At 46.2% G+C, this 19,701-nt stretch overlaps 1 protein-coding gene across 1 annotated transcript in view; it reads left to right on the top strand.

Moving 5' to 3' along the window:
* The first annotated feature begins 2,234 nt into the window (after nt 1–2,234).
* Nucleotides 2,235–19,701, top strand: part of LOC139818766 (uncharacterized) — a 236,510-nt gene continuing 219,043 nt past the window's right edge. Inside the window, exon 1 of the mRNA XM_071787654.1 lies at nt 2,235–3,875. Within this exon, the coding sequence (XP_071643755.1) occupies nt 3,141–3,875 (735 nt within the window). The 5' untranslated portion in view covers nt 2,235–3,140. The remainder of the gene's footprint in view (nt 3,876–19,701) is intronic.

The following is a 19,701-nucleotide window of genomic DNA, read 5'->3' as shown; positions in this document are numbered from 1 at the left end:
GTTGAATGAAGTTTGAGAGAGCGCGGTTTATAATAATAAAGCTGTACTATAGCGGCTCTCTGCGTTAATTTCCAAGATAAATATAGATATACCGAGCTCCGGTTACGAGATTTACAAAAATACATAAATTGTTCTCCATAGCGATTCACGCGCTCACGCTCTCATCGCTTTCGAATTCCTGATATCGATCCGCGTGTCACCGTCGGCTTTGTTTCACGCAAAAAGTGTAATCGGGCGATTTAATTTGCAATTAAATACAAGCGTTGAGAGGCGATAATTCCGCTTCCGTTTCTTCTATCCACCTTTCGTCGTCGTAAATTTAAATGACGTCCGCGCGCGCGGCTTCCTTGTTTGTAATTGCGTAATATGATGACTCCTAAGCACGCGTCGAGATCAGCGCGAACGCGTGTTTTATTGTCTCCGCGCAGCCCCGAGCATAACCGCGCCGACGCCGACGCCGACGGTCTGGTTAGTAAAATCGTACCTAGGAGCGTGTCCAATCGACATTACGATAATTTATGGCTTAAATAAATGCCCGATCGGTGTACGAGCATGTACAGGTATCAATTTACATGACGCAACGGATATGTAACCTGATATATCGTGCGGCGGCGGGGCACAGGCAGACCCACGTCCAACGGTTCTCATCGTATACCTACCTATACTGGCGCAGCCGATACAAAGTAGCGACGCGTAAAAAAAATAATTGCTCTCAAATATAATTGCTGCGGGAAAGGTGCGTGGAATCTGAACCCGACAATCTCGGTGGACAAGAAATTTGTCGGGTATAGACCCGATCAATTAATTGCGAGTTATTGCGGATACAAATGAGTTACGCTCCGTTGACGCTATGTTATAACGAACGTACGCCTCGAAACACGAGATTCGCGGACCAAAATTGCAAACGCAATTTTGCATCGATTCTGTCCTGGACTCGATGATGAACCCTATATCTAAACTAGTGTATAACCAGCCGTCTCGGTGTTACAGGATTCAATACCGCGGTTTAATTGAATGAAATGTATTTTCGGGATCACTGACTGCTCCGGTTTTTAGCCTGTTTCCTGTATTATTAACATTTATCGTCATCGAATTCGTAACATGTAACATCGCCATATATAATTAACGTAATTCGCATGTTTCTGATCATTGTGATCATTCCGCCAAACAATTTACCTTACTCTCCTAACAAGTTTAAACATCAGTATGTAGAAAGCAAGTAAATTTTAAAATCAGATTGGTGTCGATTTTCTTCAGCAACATTTCGCGTGATATATCAGCTGCGTGACTGCGTGCGAACTTGAGGGCCATTCTTATTTTTCCCGACCATATGTTCCGACCATAAGATTCAGTTGTCTCGAACCGAACTCGTTTAGACTCGGGACATGATGAAGTACGATTCTACCGGAGCAACGCTCTCGACGGGATCGGCGAAAGCGCAAGGGACCCGACGGCCTCACAAAAGGTGAACCCACTTCGTGGGTCTGTCGGTCGGTCGGTGGCGGCGGCGGTGGCGGCGGCGGTGGCGGTGTTCGCTCGCAGAAGGCAGGAGGCGGCCGGAATACTCTGTAGGTAGAGAGATATATCGAAGCTCTCTCGGCCGTATTCGGGTGGCTTCGTGTGCTCCCGTCGACTGGTGGTGGCCGCCGCGCGCCGCGCACCTCCACCAAGAGTTTCACGCTGCGTGGAACGAAACTCGTACGTACGCGATCAGCTCGACCGAGGCCGCCGGCCTTCCTCTGCGTATCGGGCCCCGCTGCGTGTTTCGCGCCGGCCGACAGCTTCTCTCGTCGCCTTCGTGATAATATCGGGCGGGTGCTCGTGACCACGACGATAAGGACGACGACGACGACGACGACGACGACGAAGACGACGACGACGACGACGACCGTTGGTGCCCTATACGTGTCCTGTGTGCGAGCCGGCGGAAAGCGCACGCGAACGCACACGCATATCGCACGAAACCGTCCCGGTCCGGTACTTGACGTGGTTCCGCGCGGGAGACTCGCGATGCGTTCTCGAGGCAGTGTACCGTAAAGAGTTCTCGCGGCTGCGGCGACGACGGCGGCGGTAGCGGCAAGAAAACGCGCCAATCGCGCGTCCGGTGTTCGCGTGGTGCTTCACGCTCGGCGGTTTGTCGCAGAAGAGGAGAGGGAGGACGGAGGAAGCGGGGAAGGAGGAGGAGGAGGAGGAGGAAGTGGTGGAGGAGGAGGAAGAGGAGGTGGTGGGCAAGCGAGGGTGGCAGCGGCGGGAGAGAGAGGAGTGACGCGGGTGACCGCACGAGAAATCGGAGCTCCCGAGTGAAGTGACACTTGTTTTCGCTTCTCCCTCGATCCTAGGCGTTCTCGCGATTGAGAGGACTCCTGCCTTCCCCCTCCCCTTTGCGTCCCCGCGCGATTGTTCGGCGATTCGGCTTGAGCGATGAATGACGAATTCGGAAGGGCCATTCGTAACGATCCGGCTCGTTAGGGAAAATCGAAGTCGTAGGCGGGGCCTAAGGTCGGTGGACACGTGACGCGGAAACTGTCACGCCGCCCTTGCCCTCCCTTCGTTCTCCCCCCTCCACGCGACCGAAATCCAGCGCGACCGACCCACGCTTCCTACCGTGAAGCGAATGTGTCGTCCGCGAGCGGACGACGACTGTTCTGACGGACTCGCACGCGTGTGCGTGTACGTGTGTGAGGATTTCCACGCGGAATCGCATCGGGAAATTCCACGATGTGGGACTAAGACGATCACGAATGCTCCGGAGGATTATACGTCAGCTATGCGTTTACAGCGCGCGCTGAATGCGTTCCTCGCGCCGAATGCGACGCTCTGACGGAATTCTCGCAGCGAGAGAGAACGCTTCTATCCTCCTAATCCGTTCCTTTCCGATTCGCGGAAAAGCTGGACCATTCCAGGGATTCAAGTAACTTTCGCAATTAAATAATGCGCATCCGATCCCACTATCATTTGTCCACGACAGTGTTTTCCGCTTGGCCTTGCTCGCGCAATCTCGCAGTTAGTCAACAGCCGATTTTTTCGACCGACAATTGCAGCCCGACGACGACCGTATCATCAATTCGCAGGACGATGACGCCGTCACGGTCGTACGAGGAACGCCGCCGCGGTGTCGAGTCGGCGTGAACCTCCCGAGAATGCAGCAGGCCAGCGTAGGTGGCTGCGACGAGGACTCCGGTACGACGAGTCCCACGGCGAGATCGCCGATCGGTTTCGCGATCAAGAGCGAACCCGGCGTAGACAGGAACGACGGTGTGAGGGTTAAAGTCGAGATGCCCGAGCCCACGGAGGCCGGCGTCGAGGTCAAAGGTGAACCCCGGGAGGATTATCTGCGGCAGCAGCCAAGCAACGACGGTTATCACTACGGCGACAAGAAGCCGGGATACGTTCTGGACGCTCCAGGACAGCCGCCGCCAGTATCGGCGCCGCCACCGCCGCCGCCTCATCAGGGATACCGTCCCGTGGGACTGCCCAATTCTTTCGGCTTCCCTCCTTTTTACGGCCATCATCATCCGGCCATGATGCCGGCGTCGTTCCCGACCGGACGTCCGTCGTCGGACGGGCCGATCGGCAAGATCGGCGATCGCCACGAGCAGACGACGCACGTCGATCGACACGCGGCTGCCGCCGCTGCCTACGGCAGATTGCCACTGATCCACAACGACGGCTTCCTACACGAGTCCCATCATCATCGCTTCGATGCCGGCGACTTCCATCAGCACGGCGTGCCGTATCCGGGTTTCCGGCCCACCATGCGCTCGTATGGCAATCATCAGAACAACAGCGCGTACAGCAGAAGCGGCCACTATCACCCGGCCAGACAGCGCAAGTGGAGCAGCTCCGCGTTCCGCGGGCTTCATCCACCGATGCCCGTGAGTTTGCTTCCTTCCAGTCTTTTTCCTCACATCGAACGATTACTTAGAAATTTTGCCTCATTTTTGAACATTTTTGTTTGATGATAGATTTGGTCCTCTCTCTGTGAAAGCGAAAATCTAGTCGTTCGGAATATAAAATCTAAATTAGGTCGTATAACGTAATAATTAAAACTCCACATGGCGATATCTATGTGTGTGTTATAAATATTTGTGTATGTGTGTTATAAATAATACAACGCACTCGTATACTCTCTTATTATCTTTTTATACTCGTTTTAGAATACACACTTTTTATATCTGTAGTAATCAACGGCATTCATAAAGAGGTTATTCTTGTCTCTTGAGGTCATGACTGTTAAAGATTGTTCAGTTGTCTCGCGTATAATAATCCGCAATCTCATATCATCATTTAAAAGCTCTTGAAATTACATTGCGCATTCTTTTCAAGATTGCAAAACGAGAAATCGCGCTTTGATCGATGCGTTTTAGTTATGTGTATTTCGTATTGGATTACGCGATTATACGGAACGATATGGCACTTAGCGAGGGAACAATACCTCCGTGACGAAAGCGAGAATATCGCGTTCGCCGCGATCGCGCGATCTTATTGAGACTCGATAAAATCGGTAATCGGAGAATGGCGATAGTATCGCGTATCGATACGACGACGTAGGCGGCAGCAGAAATTTTATTTTTCGCCCGCCGGCGCGCGTACGAATCATCGCCGAGAGGCGCGTGAAATTTCCGAACACGCAACCAGTATGCTGCATCTCCCATATCCCATTTCGTGCGAGCGACGCATTACCGTGCCCGATCGTAAATCGTCAAAATTTCTTAATCCGTCCTACATTATAGACGAGGTCAATTCGTATTCAATATTATACGAACGTGTTTATCAGGGATGGAATAAATAATAATTGATATATGTAGTATATGTTTTGATCTAAAACTAAAACACAAAATCTTGATTCGAGCGAAAACTAAAGAGTATAAAGTAACGAAAAATTACCTATATATTACTATATTAAATTACATATTGAACGATAAATTATAAACTAGGAAGGACATACATATTATTTGTTAAATTTTTATTATTTAATGATTTTAAATTCTGTATATAAGTTGATTATATGATTATAAAAATTATATTAAAATTTATACGCATATATAATAAGCTTATATATATATGTATGTATATTGCTTTGTTATCTTGTATTTCTAGTAATCGATTCATATCTTGTTTGGCTTCTACATAATTAAGAAGAAATAATAATTTTTTTCATTTTGGTTTTCAAGTTTAAAAATTCAGTCTTTTGAATGGCAATATTCTTGCCGATAAAAAATTAGATCGTTGAAAGTATCACGAGTATGACATGCAGAGAAAGGGTGCGTTCACAAGCAAAAAAAAAGTGCATGTCGAGGGTAAGAAAGTGCTACGTAACGCGAAATCTACCGCAATTAGTTCGTTACACCGTGTTATCGTTACGCGACCTGCAAAGAGCAGCGTGAGGTTACACTTACATTAATCTTTTTCAATTTTATGACAGCCAATCGGTGTTACATCTATCATATTTTAAGTATATCGATGTGTCTAGAAGTATAAACAAAATTGTTTTTATTTCTCGTTAATGTTTTAAGCTGATTCTTCTACCAACAAAGGGAAGTGACGAAATAACATATGTTAATGTCAAATAAATAACTTTCGCAATTTGTATGCACATTTATCTATGATAAATATATTTATTTATGAATATAAGTGTGAGAATAAAGTGAAGATAATAATACACGGAATGGCAATACAAATTATTTATCTATAATTAAAGTACATCAGAAATCCGTTTCTCTTGACGTAATTTGATCACGTCTTCCATAACGGAAGGCTTAAAGAAAAATTAAAGGTGATGTCTTACCAGCTTTCGCTTCCCACGATTTTGCTTCCGTACGACATTGTACAGTACTTCGATTGAAATTACCGGGCCGAGATGAAGGGCTTAATAAAATCGGACGAGACGTCGCGATCGGCCTGGACAAAAATTGCGCCCTGGCCGAAATTACAGTGATTATACGCACCGCGGTTTTGCCCCTCAGGGGAGGACTCCGGCGTGCACCGTCCCTTGGAAGGGAACTTTTCTCCCCCCCCCCCTCGTCTCTTCCATGAGAGCTGGTAGAGTGATACAGAACTCATTGAGAGTTCGGCCGATTATAAGCGGGAAACGCGGGCGGCGGCGATGGCGGATGGGTCGGTTCGCTCGACGATTACCGTAACGCCGCGCTCGTAAAACAGATGCGCGTGCTCGGCGTCCATTATGACGTAATCCGCCGCTTCTTATAATTTATCGCCGGCCAGAGTGAGCGAAGCGAGCCGGCGGGGCTAAATATCGTTCGAAATTTCAGTTAAGCGGCCGCATTAATTTGCGGAGCGACGATTAACTCGTCGAACTTGCCGATTCTGCCTCGCAGTTTTCGACGAGGGCCGGGAGATTAAACGCGCACGTGCCACCTCTCGTCTCGTCCAATTCTTTCGATTTATGATATTTCCGTCGCGTTTCCAAATTTATGACGTGAGAATGATTCAACTGGTGGCTCTCTCGTGAAACATCAGGTTCTGCGCGTAATAACAACCGATCTGAACAAGCGCTCGCATTTGCACGACTCGGTGTATCTGTGGAGAACTCTTTTTAACGCTTAAAGAGTTTCACGAGCCGACCTTATCAGCGAGTGTACGAATCGGCGTCGATCGGCTAGGCGTGACTCACTCCACGAGATCTATCGCTTGTTCGCGCTCGCGGAAAGTATGAGAAATGCATTAGCTTGGATATCGCGCTGGTGAAACGTTTCTGTGCGGAGTGCCTGCTTGGCAATCTTAATTTGTATCGTAATTTTCAATGCATTTATTTTCAATTTTGATATGCATTTATCACAATCGACTTTCTTCTCGGTATAAGAGCAATGAAATCAATTACAAAATTGTCTTTTATTTAATAATAATTACATTGACTTTATCGGAAATGTAATTTAAAGTGTAATCGTGTCAGTGTATTTAATAGAATAACTATAATAAAACATATCAATTAATCATTATAAAACTTGTGACAAGCAAGTTTTCAAGTTTTTTTTGTTAACGAAAACCTGACTTCAATTTATTATAATATCTGTAATTGGAAGGATGAGTTTGATAAAATTGACGCAGACAACACGAAAACGATAACAATAAAATAATAATTACTTTAACAATCCACTAAGTAATAATTTTAGAAACGATTGATTCTCTCTTTTTATCAATGGTACAACTACCTAATTCCCATACGAAGCTCTTCATTCCATTCAACTGGAATGCATCTGGATGTACTTGCAACGAAACGATTCACGACCTCCAGAAACGCGTGCGCTGGCATTCTGTATAATCGGCGCGATCGGCGTTCGTTCCAAAAACGGGGCGACCGGCTAAGCACGACGATCGAGTCTATCGTCGCATTTACGGCATCCGGAGGCGAAAGTGCTTCGCATGGTACCGCTGCAGCAAACTCATCTGCATACCGTTTCGTCCCGCGTAACGATCCGCGTTCGTCTTCCGCGGGTATACGCACCTGTATCGAGATAACGCTCCGTAACGTACGACCGCAACGAATAAGGGCATTGAATCGAAGCCGATTCCCTTCGGCTCTGCTCTTCCTACGTGCGCGCTCCAGATCTTACGACGAAGTCGCGCCGGCTCGCGAACCCGAAGGCGCGAATCAGTCTATAAATTTCGCGACCGGGAAACCGCGCGCACCTGCGGGTCTCTTGCGAAGCGATCGGCACGTCGCGATAGCTACGGAACATTTCTCACGCGACAAACGTCAATTCTTTTCCGAGAATGAAACTCAGTTTCGTTTCTAAAATCTTAACTATTGTTTCAAAAAAAGATTATTACGCGTTCTAGGATTAGAAGATTCGATAACATTATTAGGAAGAGGAAATGCTGATTTTGATCGCTACTTCAACGCAATTTTTCACACGCATCATGTGTTTTGTAATTATTAATATAATATTATATATCCTATTTGTCTCGTCACACACGAACCTACATAAGGTGACATCAATGATAGTTGATGTTTATTTCAAGATAGTGTTCTAAGAATAAATGTTTCTTATAACGTATATATGTTAAAATGTAATTACACATAGTGTTATAATCATGCTATAATCCATACGATCATATTCGCGAAGAAAAACTAGTGTAATAAGTAGTTTTCATGAAATATTATGGAGTAATTTTCACTCGTGAATCACTTACTATTATCTTAGCAGCAAAAACTTACATCATTTCACATACCGCTGCGTGTGACATTGTCCATGTATACATGTATGTATAATTTAAAGACACGCAACGTTTATTTATAGATGTAATAATAAAGGCAAACAAATGAAAATGGAAGATATATAAAATAATACTGTTCATAAAATTTTAAATTTAATTTATAAGAATTTACAAGGACGTCAATTATAAAATGACATTCTTAAAATACAAAATACACGCTGTGACACTACGTTAGATATTCCGAGGTATCACGGATACAAAAACTCGCACAAGAAGCTGCACCCAGAGGGGGCATCCGCATTCGCACGCGCGAACTCATCCGTAGCGTCGCGTGGCACGAATGCAGATCGCGCAGTTTAAGTGACCGCATTTTTTGCGTTTGTCGTTCATCAATCGTTAAATATAACCTGCCGACACGGTCTTATACATCACGTTTAAACGCGAAACCGCGTCGATTTGCGAGTAACGAGTCGCGCGATCACGCGTTGCGGACGGGCATATATAAATGGAAATAAAAGGGGGCGCGGGGAAGGGCCCAGCGCGAGAAGTAGGACCTCGTGGAAAAGAAAGGAATACGTTTGCACGCCTCCATGTCGATGGGGCCCCGAAGCGGTTCCGCTCGCCAGATGCGTGCGCGAGAGCCGGACACGCCGATGCGTTTTTCTACCTGAAGGGCGTCCAATTGAGCGCAACACATGGCGCTGCGGCTGCGACGGGCCCGGGCCCCCGCGCGCCGATTCGTCTCGTATCGTCGAGGAAACGAGCCCCGTCGTCGGGCACCCGAATGCGCCACGCCATACCATGCCACGCCACGCTTTTCATCATCGACAAACACGCTAGACAACGGCGTTTGTTGTTCGCCATCGGGCCTCACTTCAAGCGCGCGTTACGGGCCCCCGCGTTCTGTAACGATGGCCCGAGGAATCTCCTCGGAATGTTGCCCGGCGCTCCAGTTTTCTGGATCATAAACCCGTTTAAGTACCGCCTATGAAGCGCGGGGACTTCGATATATATAAGCCCGTTCTAGGTATAGCACTCACGTGTGTGTTTATATCCTGCGTGGATATACATACATGTGTACTTGGCTTTGTATATGCTCTTACGTCTGTCCATTTAACGATAGTCGATATGCAATGAAAAAAGCATGCTCGTAGTAGCTAGTTATCATTGCAAAATAAACGGCATTTCAATGACAAGAAATAGACGCACTTGTACGAACGAGCCTGTACGTCGCCGATTGCTCGAAGTTGCTCGAAGTGCAATCACGCGTGTGTGCGTTACGCGTGTCACTTCGTTGCAGCGTATGAATAATTAATGGCGGGTATTTAACTACTCGTATTCTCGTTGATGCTTAACGGATATCTTGTTTCATTTCTTGCGGTGTCTTCTGATTGCCGCTATTTTTCATCTTTTCTTCGATGTGGCCGCTATTGAACTTCCGAAAGTAATTCCAACGCGTAATATAGAACAATCCGTTATATCCACATTTGCCATCTCTTAAATCGATAAAATTTGAGATTAATAGTATTACTACTAATGTGTCGAAATATGTATTAATATCGTTAAATCGACGGAATGGAGAGTCAAAGTAAAGAAATCTCGGCCGGTGGAAACGATAGAACGCAATGTGATACCCGCAAACGATTATGGAAACCAGACAGATCCGCAAACCATAATCAGAGGGAGAGAATCGTCACCCCAGTCAGAAAGAGGGCATAACGAAGAATAAATAATTAGCGTGCGGCTGCGGGCCTGCGGTTTCGGCGTGCACGCGCCCTATCGTGCGGCTGTCGACGGCTGATGTCCCGTTCTTTATTAGGAATATGGGACTATGACAGCCAGTATTGTGTTGAAAGGTGGATTCCAAAATTTCTCTTCCTTCCCCTGTTCTCTCTTCTTACTACAGTTTCCTGTATTTTGATAATAATTATTAATGTCAGCTAGCTAAAAAGGTAATGAATTAATTATACAGTAACAAATCTGTAGCTTTCTCCTACTTAATGAAACTCTTGGTCAAACGGTTGATTTTTAATCATCAGTTTCTTTTTCCGCAATAAAATACGTGATTATACTTACATAGCAAAAGGCCGATAATTTTTAACCGGTCGACCGTAACGCGATATCGCGTTTCTCATTCTTAATCGCGCTCCCATAATCTCCCGCTCTCGCGCGACCTAAAAGCCGCGGCTTAATTAAGTTCTGCTCGCGTGCCGCGATCGACTGAGAGAACCGCGTGCATTTTCAACTCAGCCTGTCGACGTAAACCAACAAGAGAATGATACGCGCTAATTCTTTATCGTATATAGTGGCAGAAGGAGAGAGATAGAGAGAGAGAGAGAGAGAGAGAGAGAGAGAGAGAGAGAGAGAGAACTTTTTTCTTGATTACGTAATATCGTTTTCTTGCGCCGTCGATCGCGGTGAGACTTCGTAAATGTCATAAGCATCGTGGAATCGGGCGGGGAATATACATACAATTTTTCTCTACGATTAATAGAGTGCATTGATATCGTGGCGCACCTGCGTGTTTCCATGCGGGATACGAAATCCGCGAGAGCGCACTGTGTTAATACTGAACATAAACTGTGTATGCCGGAGGGACAATGTTGCATTCGTTAGCAATATCTATATATAATATAATAGATTGTCGGGAACAGTTTCTCATGACTCATTTTGAATCGCCCCTCCATCGCTTCGACGAACACAAAGTGTCTCCCAGTTTGATGACCGAGATATGTCATAATGTTAATTCAACGAAAAGTATAAATGTCTTTTTCATTACATATAATAATTAAATTTTTATTTGACAGCTATAATGTCGAGATAATAATAATGGCTGAAAAAATATCTTCTTTACAAAGTAGTTAAATTTTAATTTTATCTATGTGCGATACGCTATCTTGACCTTTGAATGTAACTATGAATTATTGATATAATTCTAAGTCGCTTATAAAATCTGCATTAGATTTACAATTAATATATTTAACATCAAATTTTTGACTTGTGTTCCCAATTAAATCGCACGAACATAAAATAGAAATACCTATATACGTGTTTTCCTATCGTCGTAATACGACGCTCGTGAGACGCAGATCTATAGCCACTAGCAATCCATAAATATCTAGTCAAAGGTCTGAACGAAGATAATACAACGTTGCAAAATAAACATCAATTTGTGTGCGTGAATATTCGTCTGTTATGAAACATCTTTAGTTGACATTTACTGTCACGTGCTTATTATCCTCTATCCGCGCATCTCTGTGACATGCCCGACGCTTTGATTGGCTTTGATTAGCATTACGTATCATTAGTAATTGCTCCCAGCGACGTAAGTATTGTGGATATATACACCGCTACGTTCAGCTAAGATTACGGCTGTGCGGCTCGGGGCATAGTTTGACGAAGAGAGATTCCAGATTGATAAGTATCAACTAAAAATGCAAGAATATGATAATAGCATGTTTTTATGGGACATAAAAATTTATAGCATTATCGGCGCAAGTGAAACAAAATTATTACAATGACGTTGTCCCTCGGCTCTTCATTACGGCTTTACCGCTTGGATATGTACGCGAGCTCGAGCGGCCAGCCTCATTATAATCGTGACGATACGTTACGACCTCGCAAGTACGTTACAAAGAGACACTCTTGGAATGGCCGCTTATTGGCCGTCGCTACGTATTATAAGCACTGACACTAGCTCTCGCGAGAGCTCGGCTATCGCAAGGCATTATGATCGCCTGCCATTAAAGTAATTGACGCCGCTCAGAGGAGATAGATACGCTTCTTGTTGACCGACCCCGACGACACCACTCAACGTCGCTTCAATGAGCGTCCAGTCTTGACCTCAGAGTGTACGCTCAAACGATCGATTAAACACCGCCGCCGCCGCTGCCGCTGCCGCCGCCGTGAGTCGCAATTTGCATTAGAGCGCCGTTCCCCGGCTTTCGTAATTCCGAGAGCCGATCTCTTTTCTCTTCCGCCATTCAACGACACCCATTCATCATCGTTCCGCGCTCGGCCGAGGTCGAACGCTGCAATTACGATGATCGCCGTGAATCGATAATATCGGTATACCCACGACGCACGAAATCGGCATCGTCACGGGCGTGTCGACGCCGAAACACGTGTCCTTTCCGTGAGAACTGAGAACAGAATAGAATTCGCCTGGGATATAGGCTCCTTGCCTCTTTCACCGCTTTTGACGCGCCGGGCATCTGAGATCTCGGCTGCGTCTTTTTTTCCGCCTGTAATAAGTCCTTACGTATGAGCCTCGGTAAATCGAGCGCGATTTCCATAACGAGGGTACGATTATTGCGCCGTTAAACGCGCGCTTTTCTCTTTCTCCTTGCCGTGGTAAACGTTAATTCGACCGGTGTTCCACGTATACCGCACCGATTACTGCTACGAAAAGCAGCTCGAGGATGCTCGAAAGCGCCATTCGGCCGCGCCGCTGACTTTACGACCGCTGACACCTACCGCGACCCGCAATAGCGCGCCGACTATGCAGCGGCGGCGTGGCGCGCGCGTGCACGTTTGCACCGGGGTGTTACGGCCGCGAATATTAAAGTAATTGATGCCTCCATAAAGCAGCGAGCAGCGGCACGTCTTCGATGTCCCTGCGACCCTGGGCGCTTTAAAGTCGTGTTCACATAACTCCGCGCGCGTGCTCCATCTTGACCCCAGGCTTGGCGATGTATATCCTATCGGCTACATCTCTGTTACTCGATGTCCGAGAATTTATAATTCCTCGCGTCCGCAGCTCGCTCTTCAAGCGCATTTTTAAATCGCCGAGATTGGCGATCGCCAATTATTATACACACGTCATCGCATATATTTATTATTTATCACGCAACGTTATAATATAAAATAATTTATCTGCAGTTTTAAAAATTAAGTGGGTACAATTCGGACGTTTGAAATTTCAAATATACTTTAAGTGGCACCTTAATTGAACGAGATAAAATTTATTTTCCCAGTCGACTGATTAATATTAAAATAAAAAAAAATGCATAACAATGATGAGATGAGAATATCATAGTTCCACCCGAGTAGATTCCTTTATCGTCTCACTTCCCACAATTTTCTGCCACGACTCGCGGATAGTTCTGTGTGTGATCGCCTTTAACTTCGCGGCAGTCATTCCTTGTCTCGTATATTTCCTGGATAGATACGTGCTCGTGTCACCGTTCCGCTCGCGTGTCTTTTCTCTTTCTCTTCCTTTCCTCTCATAATATCTCGCGTCTCGTGACTACCGTTCGATGAGGGTTCGCGTTCTTGGGCAACCGGTTCTACGCACAACATTCTTCGCTACCGAAAAATTCTTCTACGTATAGTCACGCACGTACGTCTCGGTACGTTATGCAATCGTACTTTGTCCCAAGAGGTAAAAAGAAAATAATCTCATGCGCATAATATTGCACACGTAGTATAGTGATGTTTGTAGCCCTTTAAAATCGCATAATCTTTAATATACACAAAAATATTAAATTATTTGAAAATAAAATGTCGTGCAGCGTAAGTTGAATCCTTTGACTTTCTCGATTCGATCTTGGTGCAAAGTGTATAACGCGGGCACCGGCTTTTACGCGATGCACCGGCGCGGCATGGGCGCGATTTAAAGACCGGCTCGGTCGCGTAGGCGGCTGCCTTGGCTCGGTGTAAACTGAGCTTTACAGCTCGCACGGTGCCGTCCATCGTGAGATCGTATTAGAGCGCCGCGTCGGCGTCGGCTTTGGGTTTAGTTCGAGCAGGGGGTGTCCAGGGGAACAACGGTGCATCGATACAAGGGAACGAGATAGCGGGATGGGGACCTGACGGTGGTCAAGGTATAGACAGAGACAGAGGCGCGGGGGCAGGGGAGGGAAGAGGAATGAAAAGGGGGAGATGTTGCAGAAGGGCACATGGAAGGAACAGCGTGTAACGATGTATCAAGCTGTTGCGCCCCCGGCGTGTCCGGCAATGGTGGATCGTCGCTTTGAGCCGGACCGCGGCCGCCCCGGCTCTGCATCATGCCTTTACACGCTCCCAATGCCCAAACGAGGGACGATAATGCCCTCGCTCTCGTCTTGTTCCCGCGCATAGACACTATTAATTTCGTATCCCTCTGCCTGGTGCACGAGCCGCGCCGCGCCGCTGGATTCATCCAATTGACTCGTTCGGCCGCATCGCCGTTGGATACCGCGCGTATTACTTTTTTCGATTGCTCGCAACGTGAGCAATTGGCGTTATCGTCCTTGTGATATGCAGAAGAGACGAAATATCGCGCATGAAAATAAGTTATTCGCTGTTCTTTCTCTAGAAGCTTCAAAATGTCAATAACATGAGTTTGAATTTATAAAATTCCTTTGTTTCTAAAAGCCCGCTTACATGATTAGATAAACGAAATAATTGTATTATGTAAACAATAAAGATAAAAAGTGTTATTGCGTAATGTAAATCTTCCAAATCCCATGATATTTGATCTCATGAAATCACGTTCAACGAGATGACGTCAGATACAATTTCGGATTCTTCTCGGGCCATGACGTTTTTGTGTCATGACGGCGAACGTCGTCGGGCATAATGGCGAGCGAAAGTGGGCCTTAAATGGCGCAACAACAGATTGGATCCAGCCCAAGGGCAAAATGCGCGGGCTTTCTATTACAATCCCGGCCATTATTAGCGTGGCGTGAATAGGCCGTGTAATATATCCCCCGCGCGTCAGCCAAAAACCGTCATTTTCACGTGTGTCACGGTGCACAAAACCGAAGTACCGGATGTATAATGACACGTTGACAGGTGCGTATGGCTCTTGACGGTCGATCGATGGCAGTGAACACGCAAGAGCGCAGCACGCGACACACGTGTGCGCACATATATATGTTTATAGATATAGAGATCGGTTGGTGCGTATACGACTACGGTGCGTGCGAGGAAACGCGTGTACGTTTCGCACGTGCCCGCCGTGCATCGTTCCGCTTGGAAAGCTCCTCTCCACCGCATCGGGGTTCTTCGCTCCACGATCGGCCGACCTGCGCTGCGCGCGTACCCGCGTGTCCCCCTACTCACGTAAGTATTTACATTCCTCTATTACGGTAATACGACAGAATCAACAACTGTTACCGGTGATTCAATATTTCATGGCGAAGGCCGTCCTGCATGTTTTTTTTTCTCGCACGCGAAATGTGGCGACCGACTCTTTTTCCTCCATTGCGACGATTTTCCGCAAAGTTAATTCGTCGGCTGCCTCCTCGTCCAGCAAATAACATTCTTCCTCTGTGGGAAAGTCCGCAACGGGAGTCGGGAGAGATGGGCGGATAATTTATTGTTGCTTTCTCAAAGGAAGGAGTCTCTTTGGAAAGGTCGCTTTCGTGATATCGGAAAAAAGGAAATATTTTCCGATGTACTTGGCGGAGAAACAAATCTTGTGACTTTTAACAATGTACCGAATCGAGGACGTGTTCTCCCTACAGAGGACATTCGAGACGGGATTATTTTGTCAAGTTACACGGACTTTCAGAGTTGGCGGACGAGAAGGGGTGAGATGGGTTGAGGAACGTAACACGACGCGGCCGTATCCGAACTCGAGGAGGAAGACTGCCAACCCTTGCCTAAGGGTAGAAGCTGAGGAAGGGGGAGAGGTCCACGAGACGGAAACCCCGGGAAAGGGTATCTGTTGTCATGGTCCCTGATGCTCCATTATTGATTAAAGATGGCTGACTTGCCGGCTGGCTAGATGGATGGATGGATGGATGGATGGATGGCTGGTTGGCTGGCTGGCGCAGTCGTGACGCCATTTTAATATGCGCAATTATAATGTGTACCTAGAGCCTCAGGGGGACGGGGAACGGGAAGGGGGACGAAGGGGGCTAACGTACGGAAAGGTATCGGTGGGGTAGAACACGGCAAGCCACGAAGCGTGAGGTCCAAGAGGAAGGGGAAAGGTTTGTCGAGGGTGGCAGGGAAATATACTCTTTGGTGACCCTGCTCTTCGGTAACTGGCCCGCCTTCTTTGTTTGCCCGAAATCAGAGGGGAACCGTGTAATTGAGGAGTTAATTAGGACGCGTTCGGCGCTTTAATTGGGTTGGTTCTCTTCTGCCGTTCTCCCTGCGTTTGCGCTTCTTCTCCGCTCGCGGTAGTCTCTCAACAGGTAGTCAGCATTTGCACGATCGCGCGTCGTCCACATCTCGCGAACACGAAGGCTGATCTCGCAGAGAATAGTAATATGCGGTGCTCGACCAAATTGTCAAATTGCAAGATCGAAATTGTTAAATTGCGAGTTGGTAAGTTTGAAATTTAGCTTACTTGAGCACATTGTAGACGAGAAGGCCAGAGTCTCGAGGATTTTTTGCAGATTAATTATGAGTAACGCGGAAACGCGAAGATTAATGATTACGAACGTCAAATTGCGAGTCGCAAACATTCGCATAGGTAAAATGTATTTTGTTCTCGGTACACGTTGCCTCTTGCATCGAGAATTTCGACGTTCGTTAATACGTGCCGAATTGATTCAGCCGCCCTTGCCCGCGGAATCGACGAAACGGAGTTTTGAGGATAGTGCGCGCCTATTGAGATCACATTGGTTATCGGGAAACTCGATGAGATAACAATGAGGCCGGCTCGTTAGCGGCGAGGTTACAATGACGTCGCATCGGTTCGATATTCGACAACATTGTTGCCGCGGTGTTATTCATGATGGACCGCGGCCGCTTGTAATATCGCCATTAGAACGAGTTACGGGCGGATTTTCCACCATTGTGTCGTAAAATGACTCCCGCAATAATGGCCGAATTGCAGTGTACCGGTCACTGCTCGGCTCGGTAACACGCGCTGCATTGTGTTGCCGCGTCGTAATTATTTCTTTCTCTCGCAGAAACGCGGCAAATAGGTATATATTCGCACGCAAAAAAATAATAATTACTTCGAAACTTTTTGCAGGTAAATGATTTTTTGTCTTTGAGGAAACTTTTCATTCTTTTTTAAATTTTTAATTCTTCGTAATAACGACGAGGAGACAACTCGTCAAGATTGCAATAACGATCGCGGATTCGGATATCCGATATCATGTTCGTGGGCGTATACGCGGTGTACGCAACAACCCGGCGCGTACGTCTGGTAGGTAGATACACGCGGGCCCACAATGCCCGTAATAGAGGAATTAATGCGTGCTGCGTGTGGTCGCGTCGTGCCCCACAGGGGTTTCGCGAGATTCCCGATAGCATTGTCCCGCGCGCATAATTCGTGCGCGCAATTAATTGAGACCGGGGAACCGGCGGCTGACATCTTTAAAAACGGCAGGAGCGACGTCGCGAAGGATCGTCCTCGGTGTTCGTTACACGAGATGCATGCGCGTCGTACACGCCCACTCGGTATATGCGCTTGCAATTAGTTATCGGGTATACGCTTGGAAAGAGAGAGAAAGAGAGAGAGAGAGAGAGAGAGAGAGAGAGAGAGAGAGAGAGAGAAGCGTAAATATCTTATCTCGCGTTAAACACATATCCTTGAGCCGCGGTTTTTTCACAAATTTGTTCCACATATATTTCTTAAGGGTTTCCTGAGCTTATTATTGCTTATATATTGCGTCCTGTGTTCTTACTGTTATTTCAAAAATTTAACATGGAACGAAGTATTCTTCCAGCGCCATTTCCTTCAACGTCATGTCTAGAATACGCTACGAACATACGAATAAACGCACGTGGTTCCCTTCTTAAACGGTTTGGAACTGCCTTGCACGACGACACGCGTAGTGCGGCACGTATGGAACACGTTCTGCATAAAATAGCAAATAAAGGCGCGTGCACGAGGGAGAAACGCCAACGACTTTTCCCTGCCGCGAATTACCGTTGCCATCGGCGTTTCCTTGCTCGCGCTACGACATTAGCGTATTTCTTATTTAAAGCACCGCTACGCGACGACCGAAGGGACGGTGTAATGCACCTTTAGTCGATAGGTCGAGAGGAGTCAGTCTTCGCAGCCCCTCCTTTCTTTCAGAAAAAATGGCGACCTGCAATTACGCGTGTGGGGCGGTCGCTTTAGAACACGACGCATTTTCTCGGTTTAACGCTAAATGTGTATAATCAGTCGCCTGGAAAAATTTATTAGTGAGGAGTTCTAGCAAATTTCGAGTCAGTTCCATGAAATGCTGACAAAGAAAATATCCTTTATTCTTTGAAAAAGAAAAAAAATGAAAAAAAAATAGACATTTGTCTACAATAAAAGAAAAACCTTCGGAAAGAGAGTATACAAAATGGGGGAAAGAGGGGAAGAAAAGTAAAAGAACGACAAGAAAAGATGTAAGGGACAACGTAACGTTACAAAACCAACTATTTTATAGCGAATAGTTTTGCAGAATATATATCACATGTGTATGCATAATTTACATACATGTATTGTATACAAATGTATTTTCCGTCGCTGAGGAAGATATAGAAACTCTACTTGATTACGATTAATAACCGGAGTAAGACGTAATTGCTGTTACATAAGTCCACGTTTCACGAGTTCTCGTTCCTACTACTTGTATTAGTGCAAAATCGGTCGAGTGGTTTTCGCGAGGACTTCTCTACGACGCGGCGCGCGAATCCATTATGATTCACCGCGCGGAGAGGCGAGTATTTACTCCGATCGCGGTTCTTGCACAGGTGACGAGGCGAAGCGCGATCGACACGCTGACGCTTAAGTATTCTCTCATACGCTTGCCGTAAGTTGCGCTGTATGATAGTAATTACAATGTTACGCGGCGAGACGCGTCAACCTGTCTATTTTCTGGCGTCTTTTCCCGCGAGCAACTGCGTCTGAACGCGGATTCGCGTGGAGACGTTGGCATAATCGCGCGTTGAACCGATATACGTACGTAAGATAAAACATGTCTATATACGTATGTCGCGGCACATTTATTGTGTGAGAAATTCATCGTCGAGTAACAACGCGTTAGTCGTATCTTGACGTACTGAATGTCACGACGATTATCACGACTAGTATCGACGCGTATTTCATTCCTATGTACTTATAAAATTTAATTAGTTGTATTTAATTATACATGCACAGTCAGTAAAGAATCAATTAAACGAGATAACGAGTACATTTGTCAGAAATTGTATTTACTCGGCACATATAATTCGATGTACTCTCTCCTACAATTTTGGGAAGATATCAGAATCTGCGCGGCGTTTACGTGATGTTAATTAGCTTTTAGAACTCGACATTAAAATAGTGATCAATTAAAATCGAAATTCAATTGTTTCTTTTTAGATATAATAAAAGATTTAAAAAAAACATAACGAAACGAAGATGATGTACAGTCTACCGGCAGGAATGCCTGGACATAATACATATATACATATACATATATGTCATGTACATATCGAAATGTCCAGGCATTCCTGCCGGTCAGTGTAGATCAGATACATAATGTGAAGTACAAGAAGCGTGATCTTGAAGGATTAAAATTCGGAATACGAGAAGACGCGCGATGAGGTGATAATGGAGGAAGAAAGTGGAATAAGCGACAGAAACTCCGGAGTAATTCCGACGAGAGTGCGGAG

Source organism: Temnothorax longispinosus, chromosome 9, assembly GCF_030848805.1.
Source record: "Temnothorax longispinosus isolate EJ_2023e chromosome 9, Tlon_JGU_v1, whole genome shotgun sequence".
Classification (NCBI taxonomy): Eukaryota; Metazoa; Arthropoda; class Insecta; order Hymenoptera; family Formicidae; genus Temnothorax; species Temnothorax longispinosus.
This window is presented reverse-complemented; position numbering and strand designations above follow the sequence as displayed.